Source organism: Gossypium arboreum, chromosome 5 (assembly GCF_025698485.1).
Source record: "Gossypium arboreum isolate Shixiya-1 chromosome 5, ASM2569848v2, whole genome shotgun sequence".
Classification (NCBI taxonomy): Eukaryota; Viridiplantae; Streptophyta; class Magnoliopsida; order Malvales; family Malvaceae; genus Gossypium; species Gossypium arboreum.
Window position 1 is genome coordinate 4,260,792 of NC_069074.1, and position 21,451 is coordinate 4,282,242.

Below are 21,451 nucleotides of genomic sequence, written 5' to 3' on the forward strand. Positions count from 1 at the left end.
TTGACACTATTTACAAGTATTTATTTACTAAGTTGCACATATCTTAATGTTATTTAAGTATATATATAAACATTTATTTTAATATTTTTAACATATTTAATTTATTATATTTTTAAATTTATTTTTATATAATAGACTATAAAATTTTTTAATAGAAACAGACTAAACTCAAGTTTTAACATTTTATTCAGGCCAAACTTATACAAAATTGTAGGCTTATTTCTCAAGTTGAACTAGACCTAAAAATTTAGCCTATTCCTTTTCTTGGCCCAATCCATAAAAAACCCTAGGCAACACAAATCACGGGCTATTCTTTGACAACCACACGTGGCATCATGGACCCACAGCTTATATCAGCAAGGTGGATTTTTAATTTTTAATTTTTCTTAACTTGAGATATCTGTAACTCTCAAGCCACGACTAATCTACATGTTATCACACTTGTAGTCTACTATCATCTCTAGGACAGATTTTTATTTACTTCTTTTTTGTTGGCTTGCTGATTTTGATACATGGAATTAGGAAATGACATGCATTCACGGTTAGTATTAGATTATTCTTCTTATTATAATATGGATGAAAGAGAGTTTATCGTAACTTGGGTGAAAGGCGAGAGAATAGAGGGAGAAGGTCCACATCAATCATCATGTCAAAGAGTTTAGTTGGGGTCGTATTTGTCCCCTGGTGAGTGGGAGTTTGTTGAGCCACGTGTCATTTCGTTAAGCTTTAAAGTTTGCGCTAGATAAGATAGTAGACCTTGTCGAGATGGATATTTGGCGAGGCCTTCTCTCGAACGATGTTTATTATCTGATATAATCTCATTAAAAATATAAGTAATTTTTTGAATGAGGTAATGTTAGATTGGCAGATAATGTATGTGTATCTACATATTATCAAAATAAGGAAACAAAAAAGATGTTAAAAGATAGTATTCCAAAACAGTAAAGCAAGAAAGGTAGGAAATCTATCCGACTGAAGAGGGTAAAAGCGCAAAGGCAAAATCTAAAAACATCTGGAACAAACAATGCACAAACATGGAATATGCAACAAATATAATGTTGAGTAAAGCAGCCGTTACATGACAGGTTCACAAACTGTAACCTGACAATGAACACAGATTTATATGATGGTTGTATAAATGGAATGGACCCAATTAAGATGATGAAAGCTTCATTCCTTATATCTTCTTACCCTCTTCAAATGCAAGTGCCGTGTATATATGGTAGATATAACCCACTGAGAGCAGTTTATAAGAATTCGCAACATCTTTCCCTGTCCCACAACTCCCTGTGTTCTTGCAAATAAAAAAACAGAGGTTTAAATGACAGTCAATCATTAATGTCAGTATAAAATTCCAATCATTGGCATTTCAGGCAAATATGACATCACAAATATCATATAAAGCAGCACAATACAACCCTCCTCGCACTGGACCAAGGGAGTATATACATATCAGATAGAATGTCTCTAGCACTTCTCGTTTCACAACAATAACATACACTAGAAATGAATAAAGGTGAGGGTGGGAGGGATTTAAAACATTTAAACTAAAATGAGCAAATGTAAGTTAAATGTATGAATTTATCAAGACTCTGTGGAAACAAAAAAGGCAGTTAGATTGATATGAAAAGTTTAATAGCAATCTACTTTGATCTGATCACAGTTTCTCCAGATTTGGAAACAGGGGGTTTTCTTTTGCAAATACGATGAATGCTGACGATGTTGTAGCAAATTTCCCATCAATCATAATTTGGTAATTTACTTAACATCAAAGGAAAAGCAGTTTCACAAACCTAATGTCATATAGTGAAGATTTTTAGTGCGTCTTTCTTCTTTCGGGTTGTTTGTCAGTAGCTAGTCTGAAAATCCAGTAAACCTACAAAACAAGTAAAACAATAAATCAAATATCTACAGTGCAAACAAGACGATACCGATTAGAAATTTAAAAAAAAAAAACAAAAACGGTGACATGAGAAGAATGAAGGGCGAGGGATTACCAAAGCGAAGACATGAGCAGCTATGATGAGAACAACCAACATTGGTACCAAATCCAGAAACCAAGGGTGCGAAGGTTCCATTTCCTTGGCCATTTCACTTGCTGAGACCGGAAAATTTGGAGGCACGATCTTACTGATAAGCCCTAGAGCCTGGGTTTTCAAATTTCTACACACTGAGCTGACGGGGTGGGTGGGTGGGCTACTAGATTTCTTCAATTAATCGGGCCCGATTAAAGCTTTGGGATTTTCATTTTTTAAGTGGTTGCGAAATTTTTATTTTTACTATTTCTAAACTGAAAATTACTCCGAAAAGGCTAAAAGTTTCTTCTTCTTCTTCTTATTTTTTTTTTTAATGTAAGAAAAGGCTAAAAGTTGAAAGAAAATATTTGGTACTAACAATCCACTCAAGAAAGGGTGTATTCGGTTTAATTCGGTTCAGTTTTAAACAAAAATTAAGTAGAATCGTTTTATTCGATTTTTAATTTTTGAAATTGAAACTATATAAAAAAATTGTGGTTGGGTATATGCATTAAATAATTATAATTGCTTAAATTAACAATGTGTTATTCAAACTATACATTATTATTACATTAAATATAAATTCATAATTTAATTACACTCATCCATTTATTTTTTACATAAAAGTTATATATTTTATTTTATTTAAAATTTGATTTTTATGATTATTATATTAACAAATCCTTACAAAAGATTTCTAAATATAAAATAAAAGTACTGTAACTGTATCACGTGGGCCATCAATCACTGCCTCATCCCTAATCCGGCAGAATCTAAATCCATTAAAATGGGAGTTGGGCCGATGTTTCTTCAAAACTGATCCATTATATGTAGAGACCGGAGAATCCAGTGTCGACTGGTAAGACTTGAGATGAGAGAGGAAGACAAATTACGTGCCAATGTTTCCCGCAGTAGGAAGCAAAAAACCGTTTCGCAAGCCGGCCCGGACCACACGTTTCTTTCGGTGACTTATTAGTCATTTTCACAAACGAACTGTGATGACTAGTTAGAGCTTACTATGGGTGCCTGATCTCTTTCATACTTCTTTCTATGATTTTTGCCCGATGAGGAATGCCTTCGCCACTCTCAACCGTCAACGCCGTCTCTCCACCGGTAAGTGGTGCCATTTATTTTATCCGCTCATTATTTGGTCAATATTGATATAAACAATAATATGATTTGCAATCTGCTCCGAGCTTAAATTCATTTGATGTTAGTGTTGTTATAGTATTTTTGTTTACGGGGAAAAAGTTATTTTAACCGGTGAGTTTTAGGATTGTGAAAGTTGGGCATTTCTGGAACTTCCCACCAATCTAATATTTGATTGGATCATTTTTGTTTCTAAGGACGACTTTTGACTGCGTTTATTTAGTAATGTTCTTGCAGTTTGTCTTTGCGACCTTTGTGGGATGCAAATGTAATTCTTACGTTTATGTTGGCTAAACTTCACCTCTTGCAGCAGTACACCATGATAGACCTGTTGGAACCATGTTATGTCGTTCTGTTTCTCTGGAAGTTCAGATGGAAATTGGAATCGGAAGGACACCGGATACTTGGCGCCCATCATACTTGTTGCAACGAAATGTGTAAGTGCATGGATATTTACCACTTAGTACTTACTTTTGATGCTCAGAATTGCACTCAATAAGTGCTAATGAATAAATAAATAAATCGGTACCGTGAATGTGGTGCTTCTAATCTGTTTATGCTGTAAAGCTTTTTTGTACAGGTTTTCTAAGGGTTTTGTCAGTGTGCATGGGGAGAGGCCTTCTGCCGAGTATGCAAAGTTGAGGAAAGAAACACTGGAAAGTGAATTCGGGCATACTGTTGGAACACGCAGCTCCAAAAGTGTGTCTGTTGTCTACCGATTTGGTCCATTTTTGGCATTGTACAGAGCAGCAATCATTTCATTTCATGTATTGAAGTTGACCATTTGGCGATTTTTTTTTCGAGACATTAAAGAGCGTGCTTCCAAGGTATTATAATAATTATTACATTCTTAAGTTTAACCATGTTTTGATGAATAATTTGAATTGTTCATATTATTCTTGGATGCAAACAAATGCACCCTATATGGAGCATGGTAAAGTACTGGACGCTTGGCATAGTCTCGCTAACTTTATACTAAAAGTTTACATCTTTTAAGTGTTGCAATTTTGTGTTATTTGAGCCTGGAATTTGTTAAAACTATCACATCTTTCTATGAATAAGCCTTCTTTTTTTGGTCACTACTAACTTATTGCAATTTTTACACTATTTCAGTTTCGGGAGACTCTAATTCGCTTGGGTCCTTTCTACGTTAAGGCAAGCTACTTTATCTTTGCTTTATCATTTTCCATAACTTTTTTTATTAAGTTGCTTATTGGGTTTTGTTTATTCTAGTTTCTCTTTACCATAGTTTACAATATTTAGCAAACTTAACTGTTCAATCCTGCTTTTTTTGTGTCATTGAATCCAATTGCATGAAATTTTCTACTATGGATCTGAACTCTGAATATTGATGTCAATTTTTGTAAGGAGTTTGAAGATTCGATGGTTTCTTATAGACGTTAGGTTAGACTGTAGATATGCTTTGCTCATATTTGTTTTATTGTTTGCTTTTGTATCCAAATAAACTTTTTCTTTTCTTTTCTTTTTTAAATTCTTGGAGTAAAAATCTTACCTATTTTTTTTATCTTAATCCTCCTGGGTTGAACTTACAATTTTCGCCTAATTTTATTTGGGTATATAGATTGGGCAGGCTCTGAGCACTAGACCAGACATATTGCCACCTGTTTATTGCCAAGAACTTGCTAAGTTACAGGTACAAAACCGTTTCTGCATGGTTGCACCTGTAATTATGGCTCATGTCAAGATTTGTTTCTGATTGACTTTAGCAGTGATATTTGTTCCTTGGTTGTTGTTGTTGTTGTTTTTTTTTTTTTTTTTTTTTTCTGATTTGAAGCTCTTATGTTAATACCAGGACCAAATTCCCCCATTTCCAACCCATGTCGCAATAAAATCTATTGAAAATGAACTTGGTATTCCAGTTTCAGAAATATTTGCTGATATAAGCCCGGAACCTATTTCAGCTGCATCTATAGGACAGGTGTATAAAGGTCAGACAACCATTTCTGTGAAACAGAAAACAATATATCTGTTCTTTGTTTCCCATTCTATCTAAACATTCCATCTTTCTAATAGCACCCTTCTGACTACTTTTTTGAGAATTGTAAAACTGAATACTTGCTCCATCGCTTTAAGTCTTGCAGCTCACCTTCATTCTGGAGAACTTGTAGCTGTTAAAGTACAGAGGCCTGGTATTTCACTCTTGTTGACCCTTGACGCATTGTTATTCCACATGATTGGGGGCCAATTAAAGCGATTTGCAAAAGCCCACAAAGATTTGTTAGTTGCTGTAAATGAAATGGTGAGTCCTCCTTGTTTTAAGTGTGCAGATATTCCAATAATGTGTACATTATATCATCAGTTATTATTTATGCATTTGTAAATAATATATGAGGTTTTGATCTTTGCAATAGATGCGCTTGGCATCTGGACTTGCATTATTAATTTTCATATTATTTTTGCGAAGTACCTGCATTATTACTATCATCTTTTTATTGATGAGATTGTACATTCTTATGGACATCTTCAGGTCTCTTTTAAATGAACAGGTAAGACACATGTTCGATGAAATCGATTACATCTTGGAGGCAAGAAATGCCGAACGCTTTGCCTCTCTTTATAGTGACTGCATTAGTAAGTATATATAATTGCATGTGGACCCTAAAGTTCATGTTAAGTAATTTTAAGATGATCAATTGTTTAGGCTTCTCTGAAAGTAGAAAAATTAAAGGGGTTAACTTAGGGGTTAACTTTCAACCTCTACATGACCTGAAATCATCTTTTGTGTGTCATTTGCTTGTATGGTTGATTTAAACTTTTATAGTATTCTGTGGAGTTCAACTTCACAAATTCACTTTAAAGTATCAAAAAATTTTTGTTGATGTTAGAAGTTTTAACTCCTGTTAGTATAACCTTTTGCTGCACTTTGTCCTAATGATTTATCAGTGGTTATTTATATTCATACAACGTCCTTATGAGTACAGTTCATGGCCAAACTTGTAATCAAAACTCTAAAGATGGGATTACCAACAAAACCAAAAATGCAAGCGGAATAAAAGTGCCAAAATATACTGGGATCTCACTCAAAAAGCTGTGCTTACAATGGAATGGTTGGATGGAATTAAGCTTACAGATGAAACTGCCCTGAAGAAGGCATGTCTGAACCAAAGGCAACTTATTGACCAGGTTTAATCCATTGTTTTATTTGAGCTTTTGTCCATTCAATACTCATTAGTTTTGCTCCGTATGTATGGTCTAACTGTGTTTAGTCTGACTTTACCCGCCTTTTCATGGGTTCTTAGGGAGTATACTGCTCTTTGAGACAATTGCTTGAGGTTGGGTTTTTCCATGCTGATCCACATCCAGGAAACCTATTTGCTACTATCAGTGGCTCCCTTGCATATTTAGACTTTGGGATGATGGGAGATATCCCTCGCCATTATCGTGTAGGACTTATTCAAGTGGTAAGAGCCGTTCTATTGATAATTATACCAGGTTGCTACTTTAAATATCATTGTTGTCATGACCGGTCTCCTACAGCAACTAGGGCATAAGCTTGCATGAAGCTAAATAATATTTCAAAACTGGAATTTTATCTTTTTCCTAACTCTTGAGCAGAAATCAGTTTTTATTTTTTATTTTTTTTATTTTATTAAAGACGACTCAACTAGTGTTTGCATGTGAAAGTTTACAGTAGTATTTTATTGATATCGATGTTGAAAAAATTAATGGAATGAGTAAAGCAGTAGTTATTAACCTAGGCTCTAAGTAGTCTTTACCTGGTTACTATTCCATGCACGTCATAATCTTCCTTTTCATCTTTTATTCTTTAGCATGTTTTTATTATTTTGTAATCCTCCCTTTACATCTTTGCTACTTTTAACATGTTTGTTATTTTCCGCATCTTGATCTTGTGTTTTGTGAATGTTGATGCTGAGATTTGATGGTTATTTCCATGAGCTTGTATTTGTGTTGATAAGTTCTTGCTTCTCTCAGCTTGTGCACTTTGTTAATCGTGACTCTCTGGGATTGGCAAATGACTTTCTTTCTTTGGGATTTATTCCTGAAGGAGTTGATATACAATCTGTGGCTGATGCATTGGAGACGTCTTTTGGGAAGGGAACACGACAATCTCAAGACTTCCAGGTTTTTGCTTGTAGTCTCCTTACCTTGTTATTCAGATCTGTTTCCTGGCAAGTAGTTATAATAAGCACTTAAAAATGCCACTGTTGTAGATTTTGTAGTTCTACAAGTTTGTCTGTTGTTGTTATTATTATAATAAATAAAATGGTTCTCGATTTCTTTTCTTAAGTAAAACGACGAAACTTGACAGTTGTGGGGAAATATTTGCATCAAAGATTGTAAGCAGCTGCTGGAAGTCTGGAACATATTACTTTGTTGTGTTGCATAATTATAGCAAGTATCCATTTGCACTGCCTTAAGATGAGGCCAAAATAGCATTTCTGCATTCAAACAATTGCGTTACAGCGTGAGATTTATTTATCAATCTCGTTAAGATCTACATATCTGTTTATATCTCCAAAGTTTGCATGGCAGCTCCTACTAGACATTTTATTCTGTGCTGGTCACTTGTCTCATCCATATTATAGTTTCTGTTTTACTATTTTCATAAGTAAAAGCTTGACGCCTGTAATTTCTTTCTGTTGCTTTGGATCACAGAGTATAATGAACCAGTTATATGATGTTATATATGATTTTAACTTCTCTCTTCCCCCGGACTATGCTTTAGTGGTAAGAGCTCTTGGTTCACTAGAAGGGACAGCTAAAGTTCTTGATCCTGATTTCAAAGTTGTTGAAACTGCATACCCTTTTGTGATTGGGAAGCTCTTGGCTGATCCAAATCCTGATATGAGAAAAACTTTAAGGGAACTTCTCATCTGTAATAATGGATCCATTAGGTGGAACCGCCTAGAGCGCTTGGTAGGCGTTTTCTCTTTAGTTATTATAAATGCAGAGTAGTCCATCTTTACAATGAAATTATATCTGCTATTAACATATAAGTACAGTTGTCTGTTTTAGTTCACGATTTGGCTTCATGCCTTTAATGACTGGGGTTCATCTTGTGTCAGATAGCAGCAATATCAGAACAGGCATCTGAATCGTCTGAGGAGCCTCCTAAGTCTGAAGAAAAAGGTTCGCATCCCTTGGGATGGAAGTCATTCGATATGCATGCTGTTGTTGCTGCCACCGAAGATCTCCTGCTTTTTATTCTATCTGAGAAGGGTCAAATAGTGCGGGTTTTCCTCCTGCGTGATATAATTAGAGCAGCAGATATATTTCTACAGGACGAAGTTATGGGTCGTAGACTAGATGCTGAAAGTAAAGCAAGAAAAACTTCAGAATCAGAGGTTTGTGATATCTTCTTTATTAATCCCATACACTTTAAGTCTAGCTTTAATTAACATAAAAGAAATTTATATGCAATTTGGGTGAATTGATGTGTTTGGTTTGTTGTAATGTTGGCAGGACGATGCGATTATGAGAAGAGTTATGAATGGGTTTGGGTCACTGAAAGAAGCAGTGAAGTTGGGCCCAGAGGTGTGGACCCCAATGTTCATCCGCATAGCACTGAACCCACAAACCCATAGGTTTTTTGCAGACGTGATATCGGCCTTAATGATGCGGCTCAGCAACAAATTTCCAGACACTTTCTGGGTTTGCATGTCTACACTAATTCACAGGGTGGCAAAATCCCAACCACCTCACACTCCATCCCATCCTATTACATAAATAATTATAGTAAATAGGGATAGGGAGAGAATGATGAATTATATATGAGAGTAGGTTGGTGTTTTTAGTGTGGAGGCCTTCCATTCCCATTTATCTTTAATTAAATTAGGCGTGCTATATCATTGCCATCTGGCAACTCATGCTATCTTCCTTGTAGGATAGGATAATGTAAATAATTTGTAAAGAAAAGAAATGGGTATAAAAGATAATAAATAATACAAGTCTCAACTTTAATCATTTATATCAGACTGCTACAATTCCCATTATCTGAGGGAAAGGGAATTGAAATCAATAAGATCATAAGTTAGCAAGATTTGACACGCAGAGGCAACTATTATTGTTTTCTATTTTATTATAAATATCAAGACGAGTAAGAGCAGTACCCTTGGCCTACCTTTGCATTTCTAAAGAGCGAGCTTAGATTGGACGTGATTTCAATTGATTGATTTCTAAAACAAAATAAAAGAAGGAAGGGACGTGATGTATCCTTCCTCTGCATGTGCACCACTTGTATGCTTCAACGTCGTTCAACCACCTAAAATAACACCACTTGGGTTGACTTAGTCTTCTTGCAATACAACCAAACACCTTTCGCCCCTTTCAATTATTTTTCTTGGTTTCGTAATAAACCAAAATACAACAGAAACAGGAAGAAATAGTTTCGTCTCTCTAAAACCGTCTGCTAATCTCTCTTTGTAAGTCTCGTCTTTTTCTTTGCTTTGCTTTTCAGTTTTCCCTTCACACTTATTATGTATTCCATTTCATTTCCCTCTACGGCCCTTATCCTTCATCGAGGTATCATTTTTGTTTCCCTCCTCCTCCTATCTCACTATTATAAACTAAACTCTCATTTATTCCATTTGATATGTTCGCTTTCAGTTAGTTTTTAATTTAATTTATTGTTTGGTTATGTTTATTTAACATACTGTGCACGAGATTGAGACCTTAAGATCTATGCATTTCAAATTGGTTTAAATTGGCTCTGGATGTTTTGATTTCTTTGCAGGTTATATGATTCATAGTTACGCTCAAGTTTAAAATGATCCTCCCTACCTGAACACTGATTTGGCTTTTTCCTTTTTATCTGCTAAAATATCACTTGTCAAATACACATGTTTTTGCTATTTCCTGATTTGGAATTGGATACAAGGGTTAAGACGTCTAAATTCTGAGAAACTCAAGCGATAATATGGGATATCTGAATTCGGTTTTGCAATCTTCAAGCCAGGTTCATTCTGAAGATCGTCCTGCCAGTGGCGGAGGCCTTAGGTAGCTGCTTTTTCTTCTCTTTTCATCATTGTTTGCTTATATATAAAATTTTGGTTGGATTGATGCTCTTTTTTGCTGTGTAAATTATTATTTTTCTAAATTCCATATGGTTCAACATCATGTCTATTTTTTGTTCTGGTTTGCATTTCTTCTCTAATTTTAACTTATTTATTCCAAATTCTATCTTATATTCTTTTTTATGAATTATGAAAATATATGTTCATAATACTACTTAGTAGCTTTTCATTGGCCTGTCAAAAAGCTTTTCATTGGAAATTAAATATTGAAACTTATCCTTTTATGTTCTACAGTTCTGGATAATGTTACTATGTAATAAATTTCCATATAGACGAATATCCTCTTTAAGTTAAAATCTACCGATGCATCTCAATGACATAGGGCGTGAGAAGAAGCCTACAAGAAAAGAATAGAGGGAATGGAAGCAAATGAATTTACAATTAATACATGCCTCTATAAATTTGGAAATTTTTTACATATTTTCTCAAATTTTGAGTTTGTCATGGGCTAAACTTTTGTGGATCTTTACCTTTTTAATGATGTGTCACTGCATAATGTGGGAGACATCAGCAACGGTATGAGGTATCTTTAATTTGTTATTTACGATGCATGCAAAGCAATAATATTTCTTTTCTCATCATGATTGTGAAGTAAACTTGTGTTTGTTCCATTCTTTATGGGTCAGAATTAAAGACTTTGTAGTGTTGCCTGTATTACTCTGGCTAGAACGAATCAATTGTTTGCTTTTGTTTCATGTATCTGTCTTTCTTAATCCCGAAAAGGCAGTTTATGGTCCCTTCTGGCTTTGAAGTAAATTTGTTGCATCTTGTGCATTCAAATTTTACTGTATGTTTAGTCATGTGATTTAATCCTTGCAACCTTTAAAGATGGAAACTTAGATTTTGTTAAATCTTTTTCTGGAATGAATTAAGAATAGAAATGCGTGAAGATTGAAGAAATATCTTTTGAAATGATAATCAAGCACATAAACTATTAGATTAAAAGCCACTTCAACATGTTTTTCTTAAATTCGATGATTACAAGAAATATATGGTTATTGAGTTCACATATTTTCTTAAATGATACAATGATTTGGACAATAACTAAATTTAAGTGTCACATTTTCTGGCTACAGTCAAAATGGAAAGTTTAGCTATGGCTATGCAAGCTCCCCAGGGAAGAGGTCTTCAATGGAAGATTTTTATGAAACAAGGATAGATGGTGTTGATGGAGAGATAGTTGGCCTTTTTGGAGTATTTGACGGTATATCCTCTCTTACCCTTATTTATCTTTCTCTCTCTCACTCCTGCAAACATGTAACATACTAATGGTTTAGACATACTTCACCCGAGCCACATATAAGTAAATACATTGTACCATCTGTCGTGATTATTATCTGTGTTATAAAGCGCATGTATGATTTATCAATGTTCTCTTATGCTTAAGTGATTAAGGTTGCTGGACAATAAGAGTAGAGCCTATACCTACTTATAATGCTACTGGTATTTGTCATCTGAAAGGATTTTATGCAGATTCTGGTATTTGTTATCTGCTCCGATATTGTAGCAGTACTTCAAGCCATTTCTCAAGGGCTTTTTTTGGCTCAGGATGGAGCATTCCCGTGGTAAACTATGAATTTCATGCTGAGGCAGTTTATACCATTGTATTCTGCCATAGAATAGTTTCACTTACCTTGCATCCTTAAGAAACATATCCTCCTTTGCTGAGTAACGTAAAAAAGTCTACCAGCATGGTTTGTTACAAATTGGTTAAATCAATCTTTACAAGCATGGTTGTTTCAGGTCATGGAGGTGTACGAGCTGCTGAATATGTGAAGCAAAACCTTTTCAGTAATTTGATCAAACATCCAAAGTTCATTTCTGACACCAAATCTGCTATAGGTTATTTACTTATAACTGTATCACATGGTTGTGACTTTCCTAGTGGGTTGGCCATAACTTGCCTTTTAAATTGTTTCCAACCTCCAGCTGATGCATACAACCACACAGATTCTGAATTTTTAAAATCAGAAAACAACCAGAATAGGGATGCTGGATCGACCGCTTCTACAGCTATTCTTTTTGGCAACCGTTTGCTAGTTGCAAATGTTGGGGATTCCCGAGCTGTTATCTGCAGAGGAGGCAATGGTAAGATTCATCTTTTTTTTTTTTTTTCTTTTCTATTCTGATCCCATCTATGACAATCCATATGAAGTTGCCTTTTGTTTTACTTGTAATATGAAAGCTCACAAGGCTTACATATGTTTCTGTATAACTTAACAATCTTATGTAATTGCTCGCTCGCCCTTTTTTTTTGTTTGTTTGTAAATTTCGTGATTTTTTTTGAAAATCTTGGTTAAATTATTATTTGATTGCTGAATTGATCTTTTATACATGGCTTATCTATTGCATTTCCTCTTTCAGCTATTGCTGTGTCTCGTGATCACAAGCCTGATCAAAGTGATGAGCGACAACGGATTGAGAACGCAGGAGGATTCGTCATGTGGGCTGGTGTGGATTTACATTTCTCCATTTCTCTTTCCTGTCTTACCATCCTCTCCTTTTTCTGTTTAAGCTTCTGCTATGATGTGTTAAAATGCTTGCAACTGAAATTATATCTGTAGGAACTTGGAGAGTGGGAGGTGTTCTTGCTGTTTCTCGTGCATTTGGTGACAGACACTTGAAGCAGTATGTTGTTGCTGATCCAGAAATTCAGGTCTGGTTAGAAGACTTGGTTGAAATATGCTGAGTTCCTGAGATGTAATCGTACATCATAATTAAGATAGAAAACCGTAATGCACAAACCCAACATGAAAACTCTATAGGATTCCAAATTGAGAGATGAACTATAATTTATATGGGTATTAAAGTTTCATGTTCTTTTACTAGGATTTCTATTGACTTTGAGCATTTTGTAATCTGATATGAACTTTGGAGGTTGCAGGAGGAAAAGATTGACAACTCTCTTGAGTTCCTTATACTTGCAAGTGATGGACTATGGGATGTTGTTTCAAATGAGGTACGAAATGGTTTGTTCAGTTAAAGCCTCTTTCTTTACTAACATATCCCAGAATCCATTAGTGTTTCTGTCAAGCTTAATTGATAGTAGATTGACGAAAATTGTTGTAATCGTGGATGGTATTCTCCTTACCCTTTTTTTGTTCTAATCGAAGAAATGAAGCGTAGCTAATAAACTGCTGCTTTGCCTTTGACCAGGAGGCAGTGGCAATGATAAAGCCAATACAGGATCCAGAGCAGGCAGCAAAGCAGCTGATGCAAGAGGCATACCAGAGAGGTAGCGCAGATAATATCACTTGCGTGGTGGTCCGATTCTTGGTCAATCAAGGGGGTTCCTCTCGCAATGCTTCTGCGACTGCATAAGCAAGCTATCCCTTCCCACCATGGTTTTAGGTTTTGGGTATGTGGCTGATGGGTAAAACTGAGGGTTAATGAACTTCAATACTAATAGTAATAGCTAGTGAAAGAGAATGTATAACAAACGTGCGCAGGCACTGATGTATATTACATCTGTTTCCGAAGCGATGTGCCCGTGTAAAGGGGTTTCAGACGCCAACTCTACTTCTGTATGTTGTAAATGTAGTAGTACTTCTCTTGCTTTAGTTAGTCCACCTGTGATGTTGCTTTCCACCAGCACTTTCTTTTCTTTTCTTAAATCATCCTTGGGAGCTGAATTTTGATAGCCAATTCATTTCATCTCTAAAATTATATAGTTTCTCCCAAAGCCATTGAACTTTTGTAAAATTATGTTACCATAACAATATTTCTTCTTCTTTTTTTCTTTTTTATGAATGATGAAATTCATTAATCTAAGTAAGCAGTTAAATTGTTACAAAAGAAAAAAAATATTGTGCAGTAATTTTAAGCTATACAAACAAATTAACCAATGATATTCTCAAGAAGCACAAAATGAAGCATTAATAAGATTAGTTCTATTGATTGGTCTTTCTCCTAGACGAACTCGCACAATCTCTTTAATCTGCACCAAAGATAACATCTTCAGTCAAGAAAGATGTGTCAAAATACCTCTTGTTCTTCTGTCTCCATATCACATACAAATATGCAGTCCAAGTAAGCTTGAGTATAGCAACAAGCAAAGACTTTTTAAGTTTCAAAATTGCCCAAGTTAACTCTTGGTTCAAAATTTTTACATCCTACGAATGGAGCAAAGTTGCAAAACTAATTGCCATACCTTCTTTAAAAAATTGATTAATAAATATGCTAATTTAAATATCTCAATTTTTAATAAAAAGATAATTTATTTTAATTTTAATAAAATAAAATTCATTTAATATTTTTACATAAAGTATAAGTAGTTAATTTACCTATTTATGTTATTCAATTGTTAAAAATTTATATTAACTAAAAATTAAAATAATTATGAAATACATTTAAAATATTAAATGTTAAAAATTTTCAAATAAGTTTTTAATGTTTTATGAAAGAAAAATGAGATGTAGACCACAGTAATAAATAAACTAGAAAGAACGAAATCACCAAAATGGCCTTTGTCTACCACACGTGATCTTTGAGGACCTAAAACAAAAAGTGTCGGATAATTAACTTGTTGAATAATAGTCACCCAAACAAAAAATATATGCGAATCTACAACTGAATAATATGCATGAATATCTACTCAAGTTACTTAACTTGTCGGATATTTCTTACCTTACAAATTAATTGTAAAGACTTGAATTTTAAACCTTAACCTGCCAACAAAAAAAACTTCATACCCATTTTAGTTTGATCCGTAGGTTAAACATATATTCTAAATAATTTTCTCAGCAAAAATAGACTTGATTGTCAATTTTGATTTCTTTAAATGTGGAGGCATAAGGTAAAAATGTCGATAAAAAAGGATTCAGATCATCAAGACGAATGAATCAACAAGACAAATAAGCCATTTTGTAGGACGAGCGAACCTTTGATGTTTTCATCATCATCAAGTTAAAATCGAAATAAAAACAAACACGGAAAAACTTGCGTGAGCAAGGCACATAATAACAAATAGAGAGGGCTCATAGCATTAAGAAATAATCGACAAGGAAATTTTTTGCCATTACGTACGACGAGCGAACCTTGATATAACTTCTTCATCGCCCTCTATTTTTTAAACATATTTTTCTGAAAGAAGTAAAAACCAGTACTTCAAAAAAACAAAAAAAAAAACAATGAAAGTGGAAAAAAGTTTGATTCCATTGAATTTTTATCGAAAAGAAAAAATGAGTGATGAAGGCGATTCTAACTCTAGGCAGCCGGAGCACTGAAAAAGGAGGAAGTGTGCATCCATGGCCATGAATTGCTGCAGTTAAATAGTGATGAAATGAGATTGTTTATTGCAGTGTATGTTTGATTATTACAACTTGGGGAGGTTGGTAATCAATAATTAAGGAATATTTAAATTGATAAAAGTGATAATTGGGAGTTCAATGCAAGGAATGTTTGACACTTGGTCCCCAAGGCATGAACAGTATGTTTAATTGTTTATATATATATATATATATATATAAAAGGGTCAAATACAGCCAGCCAATAAAGGCGATCTCGATTCTCAGTCTCCAAATAATATGAATAAACTAACTCCTACGTCACTATTACTTCAATACTTTTGTTTGTCTGTTTTTCAAATAGTAAAACACGAAAGGATTGAACTGGATTTGGTAATTAATCTTCATTTATGTTTTGTTTATTTTCCTTACAAGATTGTGGAGGGAAACAATTGTTAAAAGTAATTAACATGAATCAAATAGATTAATATTAGGGACTGTAGAACCCCAAATATTCTCCAAACCTCACGTACTTGGTCTCATGGACTTTTGTAATAATGGAAACCCATTTGAAACTCAACCAAGCACATTAGCTCTTAACACAGTTTAAATTATCCACTAACTTTCTCTCTCAATCCATCTTCGTTTTACTGTTGATAAAAATTAAGCCTCTGGTAAACGTCCCTCCACTCTAGGGTTAAATACGATTTCTTGGGTTGAAAATTGAAACCTGTAATTCCAATAAGAAGAAAATTGCATCGGAACGTAAGCCTTTCCTATGGATAATGGGCCATTTGGACCGTCCAGACTTAAGATGGTCCAATACTAGCTAGTTGATTGAGGCCAATAATTTGAGAGATATTGATATGAATATATGCATGCATGCGTATGCAGATTATCGAATAGACTAGCGGGAAAAAAAGCCAGGAAATGATAAGAAAGGTATAACGTGCAAGTCACCTTCAGGCCTTACGTCCCAACACGACTCAGCTTTTCAACCCATTATTATGCTTGTTCAGAAGCATCGAAACCAACTTGACCTGAAGCATCTCAAATTAAACCCATTGCATTGCCTTACATGGTCCTCACCCACCAACCAACCTTCATTAACTCTACAATTTGCTTTCACTTTTATTTGCATTTTTTTTGTTAATGTGGATCAGGGAGGGTAACCTACTTCTCTCTTGTTATGGCATGAAACGGCCACCAAAAAAACACAGTTGAATGTAAAAGTTTTATTTTTATACCAACTTATCAACCAAAAAATATATATTATACAAATCTAAGTTTTGAACATCTGCAACAATTTGTTAATTCCCATCATCAATCAGATTTTGATTTCATTTTTCTGTAGTTAATAACGAAGCCGATTGCTTTGAAGAGAAAGGAAACTGAAAATCAGCCATCTTTCCCTCTTCAACCATATTACCTTCATGTCTCATTCCCTCTTATTACTAAATATAAGTAGATGTTATATGAAACTGTAATTTTACATCGTCCTTATTTCTTTCTAATAGGAGAATGAAAAATCAAAATTTTCCTCCTGAAAAAATTCAATTTCAATTATTATACTTATCCTTTTTCAATAAGAACATGACAAATTAATTTTTTTCTTAATTTTTAACATTTTTAATTGAATTTAAATTTATCGATCACCTACTAAAAAAATAAAATGACGTAAAATCACACTTTTATACAATTATTTCTCAACAGGAGATAGTTTTAAGATAAAACTAAACACTTCCCAATAATTATAAGAAAGAAAAAAGGGAGAGAGAGAGATGGGAGCAAGACCTTAGTAGAAACCTTGAAAGCATCCATGTATGTCTTATCAGAGAACACAAAGCTACATAATAGTATTGATAACTCCCAAGTTATCTATAAACCCCCAAATGGAGAATTTTCATATTAAAAAAATAGGAAAACGTTAACGATGGAGCAATACCTTTCACTCGCCTCTCCTAATTATGAGTTCATTATTCAATTAATGAATTAATTGCTCACAAAATCACATTTGGGGAGCCAATGGTCCAATGGAGTGACAGATTTTGATACCTACCCCCCACTAGAAAAATCCTTCAACTTTTTAAACACCAAATCACCATCCATATAAACAATACCGACAATATATATAATATTGGTTATTGTTTGAAACCCTAAATAGAAAGCAGGCGGAATTGAAGAAAAAGATCCGCTAATCACAACATTAAAGGGAAAAAAAAAAAACTTGTACAAAAACAATGGTCAAGTTTCCATTGTTGGGTGGGATTATAACACCTTCTTCTTCATCATCATCACCTACTTATATACATAACATAAACATTAATTTCAGAACCTGCAAAATAACACCTTTAAAACCCAGAATCCTTTCCCCCAAAAAGCCTCAGGACAAAAGAGAAAGCGATGAAAATTAAAAAGTTCAAAATTGAACATATTACTAGACCATGCTGGAGAAGACTGGAGAGGTTAAGTTCAAAACGACGGGACAACTCCAAACCCATACATGTTACTGCGATCCACTTCGACTTCTATGTCCGTACGCTTCGCGAACCTTCCTTTGATTCTCGGCCTCATCTCTGCGTATGCTTTTCTGGAGGCGTAACGGATCGTCTTCTCGAATTTCCTGTTCTTTCTCTTCTCTCTGTACCTCAGCACCCTTGCTTCTCGGTCCGCCGGTGATAGCTGCACCGTCTGATGTGTTGACTCAGGCCCTCTTCCGTATGGGTTTGATATGTCCGTCATCGTACTTCCGTCTGGGACTACCCCAACATCCAATGATGATGATGATACCTGTAAATCAATATCGAAAACCAAAGTTCAAATTTAAATTCAGAATGACAATACTACTTTGTAATGGTGAAATGTTTCGAAGCTCGTTTGCTTACGCTGTGGCTGATGAAGTTGGGGTTGTAGCCATAAGAGAAGGGTTTGGATCCGGTGAAGTCCAAGTCGAAACAGTGATCGTTAGCCGACGGAGCTTGAACATTCTTGCTTTGGACAGGGACCACCCCATCGGTGCCGGAGCTGTTCTGCTCCTGGGCATCCATTTTTGGATCCCCATGCCCGTAATCTAGATCCAGATACGGGTCCATCTCCGAGAACACGTACTGCCCCGAGTTCACGTCCGGGCTGTCCACAGCCTTATGGTTAGGGTTCGGAAGCAGCCACGACGCCGCCTCCGCTTCCTCCCGGCTGACATCAGCGTCTCCGTCCACGTCGGAGAAGTAACGCTCCTCCAGAAAGTTAACAACTCCGTTGGGTTTGACGGCTGGGACTGAATTGACGGAGTCGTAGAAGGGGGTAACAGGGAGGCGCTCGTGTCGGCGAGCAAGAGGGTTGGCGGAGTGGATGTCACGGTCGCAGGTAATACAGAGAGCGGCTGCATCGGCCTTGCAAGTGACGTGAGCCGGCGCTTGCTCGCAGACTTCGCAGACCCAAACTCGAGCGTGACGCGAGGCGAGCTTGTTGGCCGCGTGGATTTTGGAGTCACAGTTGGAGCATAGAAACGCCGAGTCAGCCCGGCAGAAAAGAGTCGCCGTCGCTGATTTGCACGAGTCACACAACTTCGATGCCATTTCAACAACCCAGTTTGCTAGACGTTATGTTTTCTCCTCCTCTCTCTTTCTGTGGGTGTGAGCTGAGTTTGGGAAGGCTTTTCAGTTTTAGTTCTGCAGAAAGGTTTTTTGGTGGGTTAAGAATAACGAGTTATGCTAAAAAATAATAATATTTAATAGGTATATTTTTACAATATATATCTAATATCTTTAAAATAAAGGTATTTTTTTAATAATGCGTCTTCTTTTAAGGAAATAATATGTTATTAATATTGAATATTACATTAAATATAAATTCTAAAACTAATAATTAAAATAGGGTAAATTTGAAAAAAAGGTTGATTTTAAATAATAATATGGGATTTAGACCTATTTTTTTAATATTTAAAAAAATAAGTTGATTTTGGGAGAAATAAAAAACGCGACGAAGTGTTTTTTATTTTTAAAACTTGTTCTTTTGTTGGTTTTAAAATTTTGGGGAGAATAATTTATTTTTATTAGTGTTTGAGGAGACCGTGTGATAGTTTTAAAATGTGTTTATATTTATGGTGGCGCTCGATGACTCACACTTTTCATCTGTTGTGTTAGGAGGAAACCATCACCTTAGAAGCTCATCACATTGCAACTCGGGATTCAATTCCCAGTGGTTATAGGTTGAAGATATTTAGGAGTCCTGGTTGATCGTGATTATGCGGCCACAGGTTCAAATTTAATGCCACCGGAAGAAAATGCTTTATAAACCCCGTATATAAGTTTAAGACCATAATCATAATAAAAAATTAAGGGGTTTTCTGGTATAATCAACTTATTCTTTTTTCTCTATCTCCACCAAATTAGTATCCTTAACCTCATTGCCTATAAATTATGACAGAGTTGGGGATAAGAGGACTTTCAAGAGGGGAGTGACTGGCACAACAGAGAAAAAGTTGAAACTCGAGTCGAGACGATAACGATTATAGTTATTAATGAGTTCTTTAATCACAACAATGATTATGGACACATTTTCTATTTCTCTTTAAAATAAATTTATTTCCTATATATGAGAAAAATCAACCTAAATCTCTAATTATTTTTTGAAATTGACATATTCTATTAATTTACCCAATTAAAATATGAAATAAAACATATTAAAAATTAAAATTAAATATATTTTTTCAAAATATAAAAAATAATATATATTAATATTTTATAAATAATTATGATAGAAATATCCATAGTCAATTTATGTTATGTTTGATAAGTACTGAAATTTTTATTACATTGTTAACATAATGTAAGATAATGAGATGAAATGTGTTAAATGTGTTATATTTATTTCATTGTAATGAAAAATTTAGGTGTTTAATTGATCAAATGTAAATTATTAAAAATATTTTTTAAATTATTATTGTATCTTAGTTATTTTTAGTCTTAATTTTTATAAAATTATGATAAATTAAAATTAAAATTATTTTTATTTACAAACTATATATTAATGAGTAAAAATATAATGATGAAATAAATGTATAAATCATAATTATAATAATTTAAGAAAATGAATTATAATCATAAATAATTTAAATCATTAGAATAAATATAATAATTATAATTTAAAGTATCACATCTATTATTTCATCGATAGAAAAGAGATTTTATTTTAGTTAGAATTAAATATTATTTGAAAAATAGATTAAAATAATAAAAATAAAAGGGTAAATTGCTTTGAATTTTGAAATTAGGCCTATAAGCAAATACTACCAAAGGAATAAGTGATAATGAGGTTATATTCTATATGGATAAATATAAAATTTAGATATGAATTTTGTTTCAATGTGTAAATTAATATGTGAATTTGGACTTGATGTAATTATATACATGAAACTTAAATCTATGATTCATATGTATACATGAAACTTTTTTTTAATTTAATGTACACATATAAAGAAATGCATGTATATATTTATTTTTATAATAGATTAATACAATAGTTTACATATGTAATACATTATATTGACATTATTTATGAATGTGAGATTACGAATGATTGAAATGATAAGAATTCAGATAGTGTAATTATACTTCTAAATGTAACATTACGGGTTATAGTGTAAGATTCAATCTAAATAGCTAAAAGAGAAAGCTTTTAAATTTTTTTCTTTTAAATGCATTTTATCATTGTATTAAATATTTAAAGTTATTAAAATAAAAATTAAGAAAATAATAACTTAATTTTTTAAAAAGAAATTTTATTATTTATTTTAGTTTTAGAAAATAAAATATTTGAAATCTAATATAAATATTGTATTAATAAATTAAATTATAAAATAAAAATGTAAAATTAAATAATTTATGAAACAAAAGGTGAAGAGAGAGTTGAGATGAGTTTTAGAAACGTGAAGTTGAGACAATGGCGTATGGAAGTAGTCTATCTGGTGGGGCAGGGGAAATCCACGAGTAACCAATGGAAGTGAAAC

General features: G+C 33.9%; 3 protein-coding genes and 1 long non-coding RNA gene across 6 annotated transcripts; 2 read left to right on the forward strand and 2 right to left on the reverse strand.

Annotated features, from left to right (window-relative positions):
- Nucleotides 1-2,742: 2,742 nt before the first annotated feature.
- Nucleotides 2,743-9,094, forward strand: LOC108473599 (uncharacterized). Its single transcript, XM_017775268.2, is given in 15 exon segments — nucleotides 2,743-3,128; nucleotides 3,475-3,601; nucleotides 3,745-3,991; nucleotides 4,278-4,319; nucleotides 4,747-4,818; nucleotides 4,978-5,113; nucleotides 5,267-5,424; nucleotides 5,672-5,756; nucleotides 6,107-6,187; nucleotides 6,190-6,308; nucleotides 6,425-6,586; nucleotides 7,119-7,268; nucleotides 7,803-8,063; nucleotides 8,213-8,491; nucleotides 8,610-9,094. Coding segments are annotated over 15 exon segments (2,232 nt in total). The 5' UTR covers nucleotides 2,743-3,079; the 3' UTR covers nucleotides 8,874-9,094.
- A 143-nt stretch (nucleotides 9,095-9,237) lies between these two features.
- On the forward strand, nucleotides 9,238-13,921 carry LOC108473600 (probable protein phosphatase 2C 59). 3 transcript variants are annotated; one of them, XM_053027817.1, is made up of 9 exons: nucleotides 9,238-9,668; nucleotides 9,880-10,142; nucleotides 11,296-11,423; nucleotides 11,963-12,061; nucleotides 12,149-12,307; nucleotides 12,584-12,670; nucleotides 12,784-12,875; nucleotides 13,104-13,178; nucleotides 13,376-13,921. In XM_053027817.1, exons 2-9 carry the CDS (start codon nucleotides 10,063-10,065, stop codon nucleotides 13,538-13,540), a joined length of 885 nt encoding a protein of 294 aa, XP_052883777.1. In that variant the 5' UTR covers nucleotides 9,238-9,668; nucleotides 9,880-10,062; the 3' UTR covers nucleotides 13,541-13,921. The 3 variants fall into 3 exon arrangements, with proteins under 3 accessions (XP_052883777.1, XP_017630758.1, XP_052883778.1); XM_017775269.2 differs by having other exon boundaries at nucleotides 9,238-9,568; XM_053027818.1 differs by having other exon boundaries at nucleotides 9,238-9,568; nucleotides 10,024-10,142.
- On the reverse strand, nucleotides 12,319-15,509 carry LOC128292837 (uncharacterized). The gene is made up of 3 exons (XR_008282785.1): nucleotides 14,846-15,509; nucleotides 13,311-14,713; nucleotides 12,319-12,912 (listed from the first exon to the last, which is right to left on the reverse strand). It is a non-coding gene; the product is annotated as an uncharacterized LOC128292837 (long non-coding RNA).
- A 2,112-nt stretch (nucleotides 15,510-17,621) lies between these two features.
- LOC108474026 (zinc finger protein CONSTANS-LIKE 4-like) lies at nucleotides 17,622-19,175 on the reverse strand. Its single transcript, XM_017775899.2, has 2 exons — nucleotides 18,330-19,175; nucleotides 17,622-18,234 (listed from the first exon to the last, which is right to left on the reverse strand). Exons 1-2 carry the CDS (start codon nucleotides 19,017-19,019, stop codon nucleotides 17,917-17,919), a joined length of 1,008 nt encoding a protein of 335 aa, XP_017631388.1. The 5' UTR covers nucleotides 19,020-19,175; the 3' UTR covers nucleotides 17,622-17,916.
- Nucleotides 19,176-21,451: the final 2,276 nt, after the last annotated feature.